Source organism: Podarcis bocagei (genome assembly GCF_964188305.1).
Source record: "Podarcis bocagei genome assembly, chromosome: 12".
NCBI classification, from domain to species: Eukaryota; Metazoa; Chordata; class Lepidosauria; order Squamata; family Lacertidae; genus Podarcis; species Podarcis bocagei.
Genome location: NC_138137.1, coordinates 40,662,588 through 40,681,765, shown reverse-complemented (window position 1 = coordinate 40,681,765; position 19,178 = coordinate 40,662,588). Strand labels below are relative to the sequence as shown.

Sequence of the window (19,178 nt, the reverse complement as noted above, 5' to 3'; positions counted from 1 at the left end):
CTTTGCCATCTGGCATGGCCAGGGGTTGGGGTTGCTGCTAATCGAGAAAAACAACTCCAAAGTCTATTTGGGCTCATGGAACTATGGTACTCAGGATTTATTTTGCTTAGTTTTGCCAGTTATATGCTGCCTAATTAATCAAGTCCTCATAATAAATAAAAGATAAATACAATCCAAATGAAAAATCAATCAATACAAAAAAACAGATTGTCATAAATCCAACATATAACTATCATAATAATAAAAAGCAGCACTGAAACCAGTGAAGGGGGAAACAAAATAGTCCCAATGAATGGTATAGCTTAATTCATTTATTTAAAATCTCATAAGCATGCTTTTAAAGAAAGACTTGGAAAAAGTCACTTGCTTATACTCTGACACCTACTTGGCCTCTTTATTTATTTATGAGCACATAAGTCCATGTTGATATTTCCCTTCATTCTCTTCAGTGCAGCTGAAATTGAAGGCACATAAAATACCACCACAAAAATGTTTCTGAAAGCCTGGCTCCATTTTGAGCAGCAACACATATTTTTTAGAAAGCAATGCAGTTTAGCTTCCCCAGAAAGAATAAGGCCCTTGAACCCTTCAATGCCCCAAGCGCTTCAAGCAAAAAGTTGCCCAATTCCCTTCTGCAGAGCCCAGATAATGCAAACACAGTGCTCCACATGCCTCTTCCAAGCCTACCCTAAGTTCACGCAGGCCGGCCGGGCCTCTTGCGCTGGATGTAGAAGCCACATTCTTCTTTCGAGTCTAGTGTTTTTTACGAACCTGAAAATAATATTTTGGTCAGCTACTGATTAAGAGTGGGTTCGTCCCTTGCAGAACAGTTTGCGCTCCTTTGCTTTGAAAACAGAAGTGCATCAGACCAAGCCTTCAAAACAAACTCTTCACAACATTAGCAACAAGAAAGTAATTTCCTAAGCTTCTCTTGTCCACTCTCGCACATGTTCCACAGATGGCAATCCAAGGATGTAAACTGTGAGCAGTATTTCATTCCTCTGTGGTATGTCAGCGGACTGAAATAACTGGCTTTAGTTAAGAGGCTTTAAAAAAATTACTTAACATGGTAAATAATGCTTTCTTTTGCATTAAGTTCTGTCTGTAAGCATCAACAAGCCTCTAAACTTCCACATACTTTTTTACACCTCACCTCAAATGTTTCCCTTAAGAGCATTATTTTTTATCTAAAAGTTTAGCTTTGTAAATTTATTTTGCACTGAAAGAGAAGTTTTAATTGGAATTAGAAGACTTTTGTGCCTCTCAAAAGCATACTGATTTTCATGAGGAAAACCTGACCCAATTATATACATCACTGTCCCTATGCCGAGCATAAGTGAGGCTGTGCACATGTGGTTTATTTTTTTAATTCTTCTTGGAAATACTTATGTCTTCCCCCAAGGTCACAGCTCCATCACAGAGAGCTGAACATTCAATTTGCAACTAGGGTCTTCACTGCTGCGAGGATAAGCTGTGTATTTGAAGGTGCAACTCTCAAATGCACCTACTGGATAGCACCTGTGGCAACACAGATGATAATGGAGATCTCCACTCTGCATGACCATACAATTACCGGTTGGAGCTTTTGTTGCTTTTTTGGTCATCTTTTCAGTTTTGTTTCCAGGGTGGGCAGGCCTGCCTGGGCAACAATGTGGAATTTAGGGCCAAACTAGCCTGGGAGAATCTGATTTAAACAGCAAGTAGCCAGTAGGTTATGTACGGGATGTAGGTAGCACTGTGGTCTAAACCACAGAGCCTAGGGTTTGCTGATCGGAAGGTCAGCGGTTTGAATCCCCGCAACGGGGTGAGCTCCCGTTGCTCGGTCCCAGCTCCTGCCCACCTAGCAGTTCGAAAGCACGCCCAAAAAGTGCAAGTAGATAAATAGTTACAGCTCTGGCAGGAAAGTAAATGGCATTTCCGTGCGCTGCTCTGGTTTTGCCAGAAGCGGCTTAGTCATGCTGTCCACATGACCCGGGAAAACTGTCTGCGGACAAATGCCAGCTCCCTCGGCCAGTAAAGTGAGATGAGCACCGCAACCCCAGAGTCGTTCGCGACTGGACTTAACTGTCAGGAGTCCTTTACCTTTACCAAGTACGCAAGTGATATATAGATTCCCCTTTGCATGTCCAGTGCTTATCTTTCCCACACTTTCATTTCAGCTCAACTTTTATCTCAAATTAGAACAAGGCTGATAGAAAACAGCCTTCAGGATATATTCTGCAAGGAGGCAACCATGGGTAGGTGTGGATTTAGCATGTCCCACATGAGTACCACCTTTTGCTTTTTAAAATCAGGACTACCATGTAACTTTGCACATCAGTGAGACAAGGATACATTTAAATGCACCTCCAAACTACAGCCCTTACAAGCACTTTAAAAAATGCCCGATGCTCTTTCTCTAGCAGCAAAGGGCCTCCATGAAAGAACTCTCCTCACACTTTCCTAGACAGAGACTAATCTCACATGTTCCCTTTCTTAGTTTTCTGTTCTGGTATCCAGGTTTTGTACATTTTGCATGTTTAGCATAATAAGAACTAGAAGAAGAGTCTATAAATTATCTGTATAAATTGTTTATAACAGTCAAAAATCAACCTGGCACAGTAATGTTTGGTTTCAATTTAGAACCTTTATAGTAGGTGCATTAAAATAATAAATGAGACATAGATTACCTAAAGAGCTATGAGCTTATTCGGCACTTTGGTAAGGAAAACGTAACAAAACTGACTTATTCAGAACAAGGAGAACAAGAAGACGACTAACAATGCAATGCTATATATGTCCTATGTTAGTGGGACCCAAGGCTATAATCCTATACCCACTTACTCAGGAGCAAGTCCTTTTGAACTCAATGGGAATATTATATTATATATGCCTACTCCCTCAATGGGAGTAGGCATATATAATATAGTATTGTATGTAATCTCAGTTATTAATAACCACAACAGTTCTAGCAGCCTCTGTTTCCCTTCTCCCACCGACCCAAATACTTTACATAGAGGTTCCACTGTTTGATACTGAATTTTCCTGTATGAATTTAGGATATGCATATTAAATCTACAATAAGAAAAACCATAACTAGGAAATGATTCAAGCACATTTTGTAAGCAAAATATTCAAGTGGTATATCAGTTCTGAGGTAAACAGTAGAATACCCATTGGAATGGAGAAATGGACTACATAATAAAATGTCATACCAGACTTGGCTATCAATTGAGGCCATCACATGTTCCAAAACCACAGGATGTTAGCATTCACAAAGAACCAAGTACATTTGCTCTGAATTTTGCTGCTGGCTTGTTGCAGCAGAGACACATAATATTTTGTCCATTGAAAGAAAACAATCAGTTATTGGTAAAGATTTTTAACATCTACATTTGCATGAAAATGGAATGGAAATAGTGGAGAACCTATTTATGCCTAACTCACTGCAATGTTGCTAACGCCAGTGAATATTTGCATGCTACATAATTATTATTTTTCCTCTTAAGAGTAGGACTTTGACTGGAATAAGTCTTTAAAATGTGCCAGTAGTGGTTGGCATTCTGTGCCAAGTGACAAGAAATGTAATTTTAGAGAACCGACTAGATATATATAGACACACACACACACACACACACACACACACACACACACACACACAAATACATACACAGAGACAATATTTTAAACCAATTGAAGTCAGGCTATTTGCATAATAATGTAGTTCTGGCTGTAGACTGCATCAGTTGTACCTTAAGTGCAGAGCCCAGCATGCCAGAGGTGCTCAGTACTGACCACTTGACCAGTAAGGGCTACTTGACATGCCAGTACTTTGAATACGCTAAATAGATAAGCACATGTATTTTGCTACATGTACATGCAGTGAGGAGCCAGGATCAACAGAAGAGATGATCAGACATCATACTAAACCAAGGAAGGGGAACCTAAAGTCCTCCAGTTATTATTGGACTGGTGTTTGAGCTTTCTTTTTTCTCTTCTTCTCTGCCCACCCCTTCTTCCTCATACGCTCATCTCTTTTAGATTGTAAATCTGAGAATAGGGATTACTTCACTACTGATTTCTGTGAACTACTCTGGGATCCTTTTTTGGCTAAAGAATATAAATCAGGAGTAGTCCTGTGGGCCGGATCTTTATCTCCTCACCCACTAGGGAGCCATTTCCACAGGTGAGTGAGAGCACCCATCTGTCAATCATCAAACATTATAATGGCATCAAGTGATAGACCCCTGTTAAAATTAAAAGGTTACTGTAGTGCAGCCTTTGAAGATGTGCTCTTTCACCAATGATCAGCTAACATTTGGCTAGATGGAGACCCTTTGATGTCTCTGCAGAGAACGAAATGCTCCTAAGACTGGAGCATCTTCCCCTCTGCCAAGAATGCCTTTTCTATTCAAAGGGCTGGGGGAGGTGCTTTGGGAAAAACTTGCTCCCTTTTCGGGAGGGAAATGCAAAAAGAACTTGCAGAGCCACTTTTGCAGCGCTTCCTAAGCAGGCCGAGCACAGAGCTTGGCTGAGCACAGGGTTTGCAAGGCGCTTTGTGCAGCAGCTCCCAAACATCTGACAATCTGCTGGTCGTTGGGTCCTTGGGAAAAACTACTATGCAAAGGCTTTTGCAGGCACTGCCCTTTTGACCAAGCCCCACCTTTACCTGCCCCACATCTGGTAAGGTGTGGGACAGGTAGGCATGGCTTTGCTGAAATAGCACTGGGAGCCAAATGGGAAGGCCTGGCTGTCCACATTAGATATGTGGGCCGAAGGTTCCATATCACTGATATGTGTGTTTTAGATAAACAAGCAAAACACCACCACCCCCCATCGCCACTGGCCAAGCTGGCTGGGATTTATGGAATTTTGAGTCCAACAACAAGTCTTAGGTTTCTCACACCCTACACTAAACACTGATGTGAGTGAGCCCCAGATCCATGGCCTTGTGCATTCCACCAGCTCAGAAGCTTTTGCTTCCAGTTTGCATAACCATGGGTTGTTGAAGTGTCCAAACCAAGAAACAGGTTAACCTTCATTGTGGTTTATGTGAAACCAGCCAACCTTAAGCCAACAGGATTAATTAAGGACATGCAGGTGTTTTAATATTATGAAAGCTGTGGCAAGACAGACTTGCAACACGTTTGCATGGAAGTTAGAGCATATCAGGAAAATGGAGAGAGGTGTTTTGTGCAAGAGCTTTCTTGCTCCTGGCTCTGAGGTGCTTTGCAACAATTAGTGCAATTACCATTAAAATTATTCACAGAAGCTGAACAAATTGCAAAACATAGCTTAATATAACCTGCAGTTAATTAAGATAAGTAGAGTTTATATCCCAACCTGCTATTATGCCAGATCCTCTGCTCTTTTTATCCTCAACAATTTCATAGAATGGGCCTATTACATGTAGGAGTTCTTCAACCTTGTCTGTCATTGGCATAGTTTCAAGAATCTGTAGGAATACAAAACATTTATGAATTGCTTATCAGTTAATAATATTGCAATACTTCACAAGAACACAGCATCACAATAAATAAAAAAATTCTGCACCACCTACACTGGCCTGCAAGCGCTCCAACTGGAGAACAGCCTTACCAAAGGCATCATGGACTTTGAAGATGCTCAAACTCAGGATGAAAGGGAGAAACGTGCTAAGAGGAAGGCATGTTCGGCAAACCCTCACTGCAATCAACTCCCGCATGGAAACCTATGTCCCCACTGTGGAAGGACGTGTGGATCCAGAATTGGCCTCCACAGTCACTTGTGGACTCACTGTTAAGAAGACCATGTTCATGGAAGGCAATCTTACTCGGCTACGAGTGATCGCCAAAAAAGAAGAGGATTTTGAAACCCTTTAATTGCAACATCAACTTTACCCGAGGGACTGCTTTGCCCCATACAGCTGTCTGTCTGAGAACTGTTCCTCTGCTCTGATAGGGTGTTGTTCTGTATGCCCCATAGGTATGTCTGGCATCAAATCAAACATTTAGCATTTTGATTGTAGCTCCATGGAATCAGCTTCCCAGTGAACTTAGTCAAGCAACTAGCATTTTAGCTTTTAGGCAGCTGTTTGAAAACATATCTATTTAAGAAGCCTTTCCCTGAAGACTGATTCTTTATACTATGCAGAACCTTCTAATTTAGTGCTTTTAAGATAGTGTTTTATAGATTGTTAAGTATACTTAATTTTTACTATATGTGTTGTTCTTTCGGTATTTCTACATTGCACTACTTTAGAAACATGCATTGGGAAGCAGTTTATAAATCCTTAAATAAATAAATATCATTATCAAATATCACTGCCTCTTTTTATGTATATTCAGCCCAATCTCACAAATATAAACAGGCTTGATTTGTCATTTTTATGTGCTTGTGTAAAGGATATGAATACTAAGCAAGAATGCAGACTGCTGGGCTAAGGAAGCTACACTCATAATTTTTAAAATAAATTTCCTTTGAAGAAAATGAGAAAGGCTACTACAAAAAAGCTCCTGTTGTTTCTCCCAATAACTCTGCATGGCGAATCATGTTTGCCACTGCAGCAAAGAGCTTATCCAAAAAACTTCTAGGCTCAAACATGTTAAACAACTTAAATACCAAATTCCATCCTTGTTTACTCACAAACAAGTTCCACCAAATGTAGGACTTACTTTCAAGTAACTCGGCACATGGTTTTCTGCCAAAAGCAGATTTTGTTTGAGAATAAAAATATTACAACATTTTCTTAGCATATTCTTTCATAATTTATAACTCCTTTACAAAATGAATACATTTATCAGAATAAAGACGCCACAAAACAGGCATTACAGGAAATACAGAGAAACTAAATTCATCAGCAGATAAGAGTATTCTGATATATTTTCTTGCTGTCTTCCATTCTATTATCTACTACTCTCAGAAAGGCAGGCAGAGGTTCAGCTTTATCTTGCTTAAGCCTGTTAAATCTATGCATGAAAGATGCTTTCCCAAAAGAAAAATTAGGCAATATATAATATTGTAGCAACAATAATTTGGAAACATTTAACACATTAACTGGAACTATTTCATCAGAAGCTCCTTCAACACATGTGGTATTAGATTAATCCTAACAACGCCCCAAATTACATTTAGTAGTTTAAGTACAGTATGTTTCTTTTCATTTTAGGCTCAAGCCTACTCAATTTCTATTCTAACCAGCTTACTCCAATACCCAGCCTACTTACTTCAGAGTAGCACTACTGATTACCAAAAGCAAGTGGATGACATGATTCAGATATGAAGAAATAGTAATGCATTTGCCATGACAAAAAACAACAATAGTGTGTATATTTTCTTTTTATTATGTGCTTTAGGATACTACCAAATCACACGTTGAAGTTAAATATAAACTGCACAATGCCCTAAAGCATATTTAAAGCTCCCATGCAAATCTCAAAATTAATCAGAATTTGCCAACACCTTAACATTCAAGCCTATTAGGCTTCAGTCTCTGGGTAATCCACACCGCAATCTCCTCTGATGAGTATCTCACTGATGAGCTTCCATCAGCCTCAAGCTAGATCCTTCCTTCATCTCTCATGGGCCCTTCCTTCCTTCTCCTATCCTACAGATGCTCTCCCCATGCTTTCTGCTCTCTTCTTTCTCCCCATCAGAAATTTCCTTTCCTTATGTCCTCAATCCAGCACCTTCGCCCCATATGAGGATTGCCGTCTCTGTTAACCTTCCTACACCCCCTCCAATGGCCTTAACACTAGGGTTCACTGTTCACTATAATATTAGCATAAATGTTAAATCAGAATTCTGACTTGGTACTCTAAGCAGGTTTTCAGTGCTTTATTTTTGTTAGCTATTATGAAGTATTTATAGATTGACTGATAGCTTTATTGATTTCCAATATATAAAGAGTATTGCCATCTATCCTAACCCCACATAATCGAAAATACACAGCAAAATGGAAATCTTGGTACAAGCTGTATACAAGTACCCAAGGTTTAGCTTTTTGCATGTTTCAGTTCTGAGTCATCTAGTACTCTTGTAATGCATTCCTTTTATCAAATACTCAGAAGAGCTGAAACTCTTCCAACTGATATTACAGTACAAGTGTTTTTTAAAAGAGCCTGCACAGCCCATTGCCTCTCTCCATCTCTGTTTTTGCTGTGAATTAGCTCCAGTTCCAGTGATTCACTGCAGGCTGCTTACCATAAACTTCCATAATGCACTGCATAAGCATTGCTCACTTCTCTTTCATGGCAGCAATATCCCCAAAGCTCTCAGCATTTTGACAGCTAGGCTGCCTAGGGTAAAGTCCATCAAATAATTTGCAGCAATTCCTTTTGAAGCTTGGCTAGAATCTAATCAAGTTTCCAGCTTCATGTGCCTAGAAATGAAATTATTGTGGAATATTTGCTTTCTTCGACATACCTAGCAACTCTTACCTTTTTCATTTCTTCAACATAGGCAATCATAGCATCTTCTTTGGGCATATCACCTAAAGCGCTCCATGCATCCCTACAATAAATATCACAAATATCCTCAAGACATTTAAAATTATAATTCCTGTAAGATTCAATAGGCTCATTCTTACTGAGCCCTTGATTCTGCAACGACAGAACTCGCTACAATCTAGTTTTGTGTACATAAATATGTGCTCATTGTCTGTAGAGTAACACAAATTCTGAGATTGAGATTTAACATAGGCTTGGTTTCTCAGTCTTCAAACAATGTGCTTTTTAATATTTAATAAATGGCCTCGTTTCCATCTTTTCCTTCTCACTTTTTGTCTGAGGGTAGGCCACAGTTATGAGTAATTTATACTCGGCTTGCGTGCCCAGTTCAAAATGCACAACATTTTGCAGAATATATAACTTGTACTAACTCTTTGCAATAGACTTGAGAAACAGGTAAGTGAAAGATATAAAACTGAAACAAGTAAATAAATAGCTGGATCCAATAACCCAGATGGCCTTTTCAAATGAGTTTGTCTATTGTGTGCATAGTCAAATATCTGTGTGGGAAAGTCACAGATAGCACAGCAGTCACTGGGGGGGGGGGCACAATTATCCAGCTCTGGAGCAAAAAACACTGCTGCTGCTGCAAAAATGCAATTGCCCGATACCTATTCCCTGCCTCAAACTGCATTTTCCTATTCTTCTGTACACTATAGCTGCACAAGTGTCACAGAAACCTTCCAAGGACCTACGACACATTCCTCTGACTTATTTCGGCTTCCCCCCAAAAATACAGTTTTAGAATTTGGGGTTTTGTTTTGTTTACTTCTTAAAATAGCCAAATATCCCTGCAAGTGATTTCCTGAAGCTTAAAAAAAAATTTAAGAGAAATATTAGTTAGCAAGATTGCATTGTCTCCATGCAGCACTCTTCCCACAATACCTTACTTCCTGGTATTCCTGGTATTATTATTATTATTATTATCTTTATTATTATTTCCCCTTTCCAAAGACAAGAATGAACCCTTAATTTGATTTAACCTTTGCTTGAATAAAAGTGTACTTTGCTAATCTGCTGTGGATCTCAATTATAACACAAGTTTTTAAAAAAGAACACCTCTGGAGGGTTGCACTGAGAATAACAGCAACTAAAAAACAAATATCAACCCTTTCGTCATTGTTTTTTACTGAGGTGTGTATAGCTCTATAATACTTCCCAAAAGTCACTAAAAAAATACAGATTCCTCTTACATATACATATTTTTTATTTCTGCCCTATTATAGCGGGTGGGTAAAAACGCTTGGGCTTCAAAAACATGCAGAACTTGTTTGACAAGAAACCTCTGTAAACTGAGAGAAATTATTACATGTGCTTACAGGCAACAATGTCTCTGTTAGGGAGAGCCAAACCGCAGAATCTAACCCGGCTACCTCCACCTCCAACATATGCTGCACAAGAATGGGGGCAACACTGCACTTCCATCAGCTTGACCACCAATTTTACATGTACATTGCCACCATCTTTATTAAGATATTTCCCAATAGTGGGAGACCAGCATGAGGAGCAGAGACAGTCTGCAAAAATTCAGTTTGCAGTCTGCTGGTAGACAATGGTCAATGAACCTTCTTAAAGTTTCAGAAAAAACATTTTCTGTACCAAAAGTCTCTTTGCGCAATTATTATCTCTATCTTAATCTTGCCTGCACTCTCACAGCTACTGAGCTCTTTCCTGAACTAGGTACATTTTAAACAGAAATAGCTGGGAAGGTGGGAGTGCTCAGGTAATCATGGCGTGCTAGGCAGAGCAGGATGCACATGTCAATTCCCCAGGTAACAAAGGTAAAATACCTGGAACATAAATCTCAGAAATGATACCAGGCCTTGGTTTTTAAAAAGAGAGGCTGAGAACATCCCCTACTACCAGTGATCTGGTGCACATTTATATTCTTTATAACTAAGGCTTTTCTCCATATGCAAGTTGTCACAGGAAGCTGCCTTATACAGTGTCACACCACTGGTCCATCTAGCTCAATATTGTCTACCATGATTGGCTGTGGCCCTCTGGAGTTTGAGATGTCTTTCCCAGTCCTACCTAGAGATGTAGGAAAATGAACCTGGACGTTCTGCATGCAAACCCTTTGGTCTACCAGTGAGTTGTAGCAGTGTCCCATTAAAAAAAGTAATCAGTAATTCATCCTTCCTGCTGCCCCCCACCACAGCAGGGCTTGTGTACATAGAAACTAAAAACACCTCTTGCATATCATATTTACCATTTGTATCTACCAATAGGATCCCAGAATCCAGGTCTTGGACTACTGCAGGGTCCTTGAGTTGCTTGCTTATAAAAGCTATAGAACTTGAGCATCATTTCATTTGTTGGCTGGAATGAACCTAGAGAAAATAATCTTAGAGTGAGAAACACCATAAATGACAGATATTTTTTAAACACATAATTTCTGTACCAACTCAAAGGGTTAGATTCACACTTGGTTAATTTAACTGAAGTTCCATTGAAATCAAGGGGCCATAACTTAAACCATGACTTATTGTTCGCACTGAATTCAATGAGACCAAAGTTCAACTAACTTAAGTTAAGGCATCCAGTCCAAAGTTAAAGATCCAGTCCAAAATAAATAGAATATGACTGCATGACTTACAGCACCAGGCTATTAGGAACTAAGTACACCCATAACAATGACTAAACTCAAGACTTTATGCACACCAATTTCTGGTTTTAAAAAATCAACTAATTGCACCTTCTGTCTGTTTATTTTCATTCCATAATCAGAAAGGATACACTAGTGAGTAAAGTATACTTGTGCAAAGGAACATAGTCACCTTGATATTTCAAGTAATGATATCATCCCTGTTGTTGATTCTCCTATTAATGAAAGTAACGTGTCCAAACAAAGAGAAAAAACATGACTGCTGATACTTCTCATGCTAGCTTTATGGTAGAATTGTCCCTACTGTGGTGCAGCTCACACACATCCTGTGTTGAAGACATATTGCAGTACTGGAAAAAAGCTATGGAAATTCAAAGCCCTGTCAAGGATCAAAATACCACAGCAGATCCTCCTGTGACAAAAACCCCCAAAGTCATTTTACCCCACTATGGTTACCTAAATTGATGGTTAGGTTATTCCAGTCAAACTGCTTCAAGCAGTTTCTATCATAGACCCTGCTCCCAATACTATCTGCCCTACTGAAAACCAGGTAAGGAGAAGATTTATTGACTGCTTATGCTACCACTTTATACATGGCTGGTGTACCTGACCACCAGCCAATCCTTAGCTCTTAGAATGGAACTTGCACAAGCTCAAAATTTTAGATTGATACATTTTTTAAAGATTCTGTTACTAAAGTGAGACAGAAAAGTATTTATAGCATGCACACCATGAAGGATACCTCTCATTTTCTAATATTATGGGTATGTTCATATTGGCGACTTAAAACACAGTGAGGTCATTTCATCCCACTATGCTTCAGGCCACATTTGCATAGTGTTGTTAACATTAGAGCAGGGTGTATTCACTCAATGTGTGCATGCCCATTTTGATTTCCCCATCCCTGCAACCCCATCCCCCAAGCTCCTATTCATGAAACTGTCATCTGCACATGTGCAACGGCTGTCTCAAATGTTCACACCATTCTTAAGTATGAAGCGAATGCAGCTTAAGTTTTCCAGTGTTATGCGACTCCGCCAATTTCACAGAAGGGTGGGGTGGGAAAGAGAAGGGATTTGAAAATCACACCATTTACACCCACAAGCTGTTACCAACGCAAAATCAAGTATGAACATAACACGCTCAAGGCAAACCCCTCCTTGTTTGCAGTGCTTGGGATAACATGGTTGTTGGTTTGTTTTTTTAAAAAAAAAGAAAATAGTTGAAGGAATTAAAGAAAAATCTCTGGAGCAGAGTTGGCTGAGTATTTGGCTCTCTTAAATAGAGATGGAAGCTTTTCTTTTTGGACATACTATTTTTAGTCCTGCTCTCAATTTAACTTTTCATTGTAAATATTAAACTACGTATCAGGATTACACACAGAGATTGCAGAATGTTTCATTCTGGGGAGAGGAACAATTGTTGTATGGAACTTAATATGCACAAAGAGCATCAAGGCAGCAGTTCTATATACACATAAGTGTGTATAAGTACTCAAATTTGGCTTCAGAGTAGGGATGTATAGAACTGCAAGGACCACCTATTCCCTCAGCAACCCAACAAGCTATTAAAATTTGTCTGATACCTTTAGAAGGCAAGGTGGGAAGAGGCCTACGATAAGGCCTTCTGAGTTGCGGTAGCCAGAATGTACTTTCCAGAGATGTTTGACTGGCTCCAACTGCTCCTTACCAGTGCTAAGGAACAACCTTCCCGGCTTTTAGATTCTTGGTATTGCATGCATGCTTTTTTATCCGACTACAGGTTCTTCCCCCTGCTTTTAAATAACCAACTACTGTACTATAAAGACTTTTAGAGAAATCTTAGGCTAGCTGTTCTGCCAGTCAGCTTGCCCAAGGGGTGGAATACAAATCCTCCAAATAATAAGGTAAACAAGTTAAAATGGTTGCCTAGGTAGAAAAAAAAGAGCCAGGAGCACTAGAGTTCTTTGCTAAAGAAATGCTTTTGCCAGGAAAGGCCATTCCCCAATATATTGTGCCGGTTTTTCCAAACAGTTTTAACCGTCTTTTAAATGGCAAATTTTCAAGATCGGCCAGTGAATTCATAATAGAGCTAGTTGGCAGGAGAAGGCAGGGGGTGGCGGAGGGAGAGAAAAGATGCAGGTCTTTCGCAGTGGCTCCTGTGGGTGTGGCGTGGCTAGGATGGAGAAAAACCCCAATTCAGGGGGACCCTTCTCCTCGCCCCGCGAAGAGGCACAGAAATGAGGCGGCGCTTCCCACCCTCTCCTCGGGGTCTCTGTCGCCTTCGCTGCCCCACCTTCCCGGTTCCTGGCCCTCGAACCGTCTCCTCGCTCCTCCCGGGCTTCACTCACCGTTTTTTGGCAGGCTCTGGATCACCTTGACGGCCGCCTCGAAGCGCGTCTCGTGCAGCGAGCCGCCGCCGCCTCTCTCCTCCGTCTCCGCCATGTCCCGCCTCTTCCCTCCAATGGGCCCCTTGTCGCGTCGGCCGCCGGAATCGCGCTGCCGCCGCCGCCGCTGCCGCTTCTTCCCTTCGCCCAGGAGTTCCCTGTAACCGAGTGAACGCAGGACATAACGGGGGTCTGTCGAAGGAGGCGGTGGCGGAGGGGACGCGAGGGCCGCGGCTGCCTCCGCCCCCTTCAGCCAAGGAGAGGCAGGAAAGCCAGGACAGGCCTTTGCGGCTCCCCTCACAGCCCCAGTCGCCCCAGCCCCACAGAAGATGGGCTCCCCTCGGCCCCAGTCGCCCCTCGGTCGCCTCGTGAAGGAGTCGTGGAGGCGACGGTGTTCGCTCCCTCGTAAAACAGCCCGAAGTGAAGGAATAATAATAATAATAAGGCGTACGCCTGTGGTTTTGAGGCTTGCCTATTTTGGTTCCACTCTGGGGTGGTGGTGGAAAAGAAATATGTGAACTAACTAAACCCAAAGTCCACCCTGGATTGTCACTCCTTACAGTGCCCCGGCTTCACCCTTCTACAGCACACAACTTGCCGGTTTAATCTTTAGTGATTTATATAATGTCAGCTTTGGAAAGAAGACAGGTCCCTGCCCCGAGAGGCTTACAATATGAAAGACACGAGGCAACGAACAGGAAGGGGAGGAAAGATCAACAGGGAATAATAAACTATTTTTTTCCAGTTACAGTATGGAATTGGGAGTAAAGGGTTGTGCCAAAGGCGCCATGGAAAGGGGTGTTTACTACCCTCCTTTCGCTCAAGTCTGGTGTAGGTTCATCTCCCTGTATATAAAAAATGCGGCCCTATTACTTAGCTCCTGAATGCTTTTAAGCCCGACCCCAAAGAAGTCAATGGGGCTTGCTCCGAAATCATTATACTTAGGGGGGGTTAACGATTCGTAACCCAATGCTGACACAGAAGTAAGTACTACTAGGCATGGGCGTAGCTGGGGGAGTCGGAGAGGGGCAGCTGCCCCCCTAAAACAATAAAAATAAATTAAAATACATAGCAAACTGAGGTCCTGCCCCCGCTAACAAAAGCAACCCCCCCCCCAAATCCTGGCTACGCTCATGCCACTGGGTTCAGAGGGGCTTACTCCCATATATGCATGCACAGAATTGCAGCCTAAATGGATCATATCCTCTAGTCTAGATTTTGTACTCTCGTCTTCAAAGTAGATGAGAGGTGTCATTAGCAAGAAAAGGGATTTGGACGGATGGGGGTTAATCGTGTCACCTTACTTTCGCCAGCCTGATCAGGAAGTTCAAACAAGTGGTTTTAAAAGACTGTATTGGAGTAACTGCTGATATACACTAAATTCACTCGTACACCAGTCCTCCGTTAAATTCCACTTTTTCTAGCCCATCCCATTGCTATTTTCCTGGACTTAACAGCACCTGTCATTTCCTTTCTTAGACGTCTGTTGTGACCTGACAAGTGCGACATCACGCACCCCTGGCGAACAGCTAAACAATCAATTCAAAACTTCCCAACAACTTTTATTTACACTCACCCCATCCTCACTCAGATAGATAAGCTTTGCAAAGCCAGCCTCAGCGCCAGTGATTTCCTGTTTCCAGTACACAACGCTATACAACCACCCATTATTACTAGGCATCTATTATTACACACTCTTGGGGTGGGGATCGGGGGCGAGCCTTCCCAGTAACACATATCTGGTCCCAGTTCCCTCAATTACAGACAAAACCTGACAGCTGCAAGGACAAAAATAACAATACAATGTTTTTTTCTCCTCCAACTTTTTGAGAGCAAAGCGTCATCCCTAAGCACGGCCTAGAAGGCTGGCGGCGCCGAAGAACAGCTGACCTTCCGCCTCATTTCCCGAATAACAAAACATAACAAACAGCACAAGTTGTTCCCCGCTCCTACCTTCCGTGACAGGTTCGCTCACCTTTTATTGCCCAAGGCTCAGGCTTCTCCTGTTAAATGTCTCCCAACAGCAGCGATCAGCTCATTCTTGCCCCGCCTCCTCGAGGAGCATGCTGGGAAATGTAGTCCTTCCCGCTACTACTTCCGGTCTCTGGCATCCATGATCCTCCCTGCCATGGCAACCTTCAACTGTTTTCTCCCCTTAGGCAGAAGCATTCTCCCTCCGGGCGTTTGCGGGGAGCAGCCAGTAGCAACGGGCAGAACGGCTTGAGGAGCCCGGAGGGCGCTGCCTTGAGGGCCCCGAAGGATGGCTTATAGGAGCAAGTGGTCCCAGAGGAAGAAGAAAGGCCCTAAGCTTGAGCTCAGCCCCGCTCAAAAGCAGCAGATGCGCGATGCCTTCGACCTGCTGGATTCCGACGGCACCGGGACCATCGACGTGAAAGACCTGAAGGTGTCCATTCGGGCCCTGGGCTTTGAACCCACCAGAGAAGAGATCAAGAGGATCGTGGGCGAAGTGGATAAAGAAGGCTCGGGGAAGATCGGCTTCGACGCTTTTTACTCCGTGATGACCAAGAAGATGTCCGAAACGGATCCCAAAGAGGAGATCCTGAAATCCTTCAAGCTGTTCGAGGACCCGGAAAGGGGCAAGATCGCCTTTAAAGACCTCAAGCGCGTCGCCTCCGAGATTGGGGAGAAGCTGACGGACGAGGAACTGCAGGAAATGATCACCGAAGCGGACCTGAATGGAGACGGGGAAGTGAGCGAACAGGAGTTTCTGATGATCATGAGGAAACACGGCTACTAGCCTAATGGCCTCCTTGTCCTCCTCCTCCTCCTCTCTGCCCTTCTCGGCTTCCTCCGCCTCTTGAGAGCACCTGCAAATAGTGTTGGGGAGCTCCTCACTTTCCTCCAGCCACCTTCCTCCTCCTCTCTCAGGCAGAAACTCTCACAGGTTAAAGTCAGGGGTGTGGGGAGGGGAGGCTGTAATTCACTGCTGGAACATTAAATGTGGCTCACCAGAAGAAGAAAGAATTCTCCCTCCTCCTGCTCAACCTTGCTCTTTCTGTTTTCAGTGAATAAACATACCAGTTTTAGACTCCTTTGGGAATAGTAATGATTTATACTCTTATCGCAATAGGTAGAAACATCAGGGTTTTATTGTACAAATTGCTAAAATCTTCAAATCACTTTCAAAATGATCAAAACACAGTTACTACCACACACACTTAAAATCATCAAGGCAATACTTCAGGGATTAGTTATTGAATGTTCATATTCATATTATATGTTCTGTATTATTTTTCACATTTGCACACCTGCTACTCCCATCTAAAAACAACGCTTAGTATCTCTACTATAGGAAATTATATTTAGTACATTTATGTTCAAGAATTACATGCTACCTTTCCAGATGAAGATTTGCCAAAGGCATCTTAAAATCAGTATGATAAAAAAAACACACCTATGCCTAACCATTTCCAACTAAAACAGGAGCATGCTCAATGCTAGAGCATCTGTTTTGTCTCAGTTTCAAACCTCAGCACCTCTAAGTAGGGATGGAACAGACCCCATCTGAAACTCTGCATTGCTACTATCGGTCAGTGCACAAACAGTGAGCTTGATGGCACAAATGAATGAATGAATGAATGAATGAATGAATAGTTTATTACGGTCATAGACCAGAAGAAAAGATAAAAGCATAAAAGGCAGCAATAGTTTACAAGGGAATGATGGTGTCAATTAAAAGTTGTAAAATTATACATAAAAACAATACACATATGCACACACACACATATACATACTCATATATGCACTACAGTATATGTATGGGCTTAAAAAGGGGGGGGGCTTATCCAGGGGTCAGATCTTTTACTTTTTTACAGCTAATGCCCTCCGCTTGATCGCGGCCGCAGAAAACTTGGCCACTTTCAGTGTTACTTCTGGGTTTTTATCTCCTAGTAGGATTTTCAGCCGCTGAGATTCAGATCGACCTGGAAATTTCTGAACGATAGGGGAGATAAACAGTAACCTGATATCCCCATAAAGGTCGCAGTGTAACAGCACATGTAAAGCCGTTTCCACCTCCTTCAGACCACATGGGCAAACTCGTTCAGCATAGGGTGTGCCCTGGTATCTGCCCTTTAGTAAGGCAGATGGCAATACATCAAATCTGGTAAGGGTAAACGCCTGCCTATATTTTGCGATTTGTAGGTCCAGCAAATATGGGGTTAGATTAAACCCTTTTCCATAATCTTGGATAGCTGGATATTTATCTATCTTGCTCATATGGGGCTTTCCTCACAAGAACTCATAGCCTCAGGCTTTGAAAAGGCTAAAATGATGGTGAGCCAGCGAATAGGAGATGTAGAGCTTCAGGATGGCACAAATGCTCTGATAAGGCAGCTTCCTATGTTCCTAAGTATCAGCAAGGTCTGCTCTGTCGGGGCCTTTACAGCAGTTTGTTTTAAATAAATCGGACCACACTGTTTAGAACTGCTCCTCCCAGGATGGCTAGCTATCATATACAAAAGGTTTCTTTAAAAAATAAAATGATGTCTCAAACAATATGAACAGCAGAGCACTAAAAACATAAATGTCAGAGAAATAAAGTAAAAAATATTTAAACAGTATCCGAAAAAGCCTTGGAAAATGAGGTAACGGCCTTTGTGTTTACTTAACATTGGAATGGCATAAGAGTGGGTGTCGAGTGAGCCACAAAACATAAAAGCAAGCGTCACAGTTGCCAGCTGCCTGATCTCTGAGAGAACCAAGGACAATCAGAGAAGGGTTTCTAAAGATGATGGGGGATTTACCAGCAGGCTCATGTGGAAGAGGGCATTCAAAGGCTGTGGGATGGTACCTCTCTCCACTCATGCCATGTAACTTCCAGACTGGATTGCTGCAATGTGTCCTGCGTGGGGCTGCCCTTGAAGACTATTTAGAAACCTCAACTGTTCCAAAATGCAGATTACTGGCTAGGTTTTCATTTAGAAGTCATCTAACCTCAGTTTTAAAACAGCTGCATTGGTTGGCAGTTCACTTCTGGGGCTAATTCATACCATTTTAGGTGTTAAGATCAACAGAGGAGGCCCTCTTGCTATTTCCACTGCCCTCGGGGGGGGGGGGGGAATGACCCAGGAGAGAGCATTCTCTGGCAGCCTCCTAGTTTTGCAATTTGCCCCCCCCCCCAGAGGAATTATACAATTTTTGTGGTAATCTGAAGATGCAGCTCTTTACAACTAGAGAACACACACACATTTAGGACCCACCCTATTATTCTGATTGGTAATTTATTTTAAACCGTTTTTAATGTTGTGTTTTAAAATGCTGTTATTTACTTTGGGACTTTAGGGTGGTGAAGGTGGTTAATAAAACAAAATATCAATAGCCCCACCCCCCTCTTTGCTAGCTTTTGGGAGAATTTTTCAAATTAACGTAGGATGAGGCTATCATGATGGCTATGTTTCACTTTCATTGTTGGAGACTGTAATACCAATTACTGGGAATTGGTGTGAGTGTTGTTGCACTTAATTCCTGATAGGCATTAGCTACTATGAGAATGAGATCAGGATTCTGGTCTAGGTGGAGCTTTGGCCTGATTCAGCAGAGCTTTTATTGCACTCTTACTTAGTTTCAGCAGCTAGATGTTGGGTACTTGTTTGTTTTTCATATTGTGTTCCAATGTGATTTTGTCACTTTTCTAAGCCACCTTGAACTTGGGAAAGATGGGAATGTTAAATGCCTGTTTTTCCCCCAAAGTACTGTATACATAGGTAAAGGTAAAGGG

At 42.0% G+C, this 19,178-nt stretch overlaps 1 protein-coding gene and 1 pseudogene across 3 annotated transcripts in view; one reads left to right on the top strand and one right to left on the bottom strand.

Moving 5' to 3' along the window:
• The window catches only part of ACBD5 (acyl-CoA binding domain containing 5), a gene marked incomplete at its 3' end in the record, with an annotated part of 31,265 nt that extends 15,713 nt beyond the window's left edge, over positions 1-15,552 (bottom strand). For both annotated transcript variants that reach the window (XM_081164152.1, XM_081164153.1), the window contains exons 1-5: positions 15,414-15,552; positions 13,403-13,596; positions 10,678-10,798; positions 8,397-8,469; positions 5,323-5,434 (exon numbers count right to left, since the gene is read on the bottom strand). In XM_081164152.1, the coding sequence (XP_081020278.1) occupies positions 5,323-5,434; positions 8,397-8,469; positions 10,678-10,798; positions 13,403-13,496 (400 nt within the window). In that variant the 5' untranslated portion in view covers positions 13,497-13,596; positions 15,414-15,552. The remainder of the gene's footprint in view (positions 1-5,322; positions 5,435-8,396; positions 8,470-10,677; positions 10,799-13,402; positions 13,597-15,413) is intronic.
• A 146-nt stretch (positions 15,553-15,698) lies between these two features.
• On the top strand, positions 15,699-16,490 carry LOC308569909 (centrin-2 pseudogene; annotated as a pseudogene). The gene has a single exon. The product of its transcript is annotated as a centrin-2 pseudogene (transcript).
• The last annotated feature ends 2,688 nt before the right edge of the window (positions 16,491-19,178 follow it).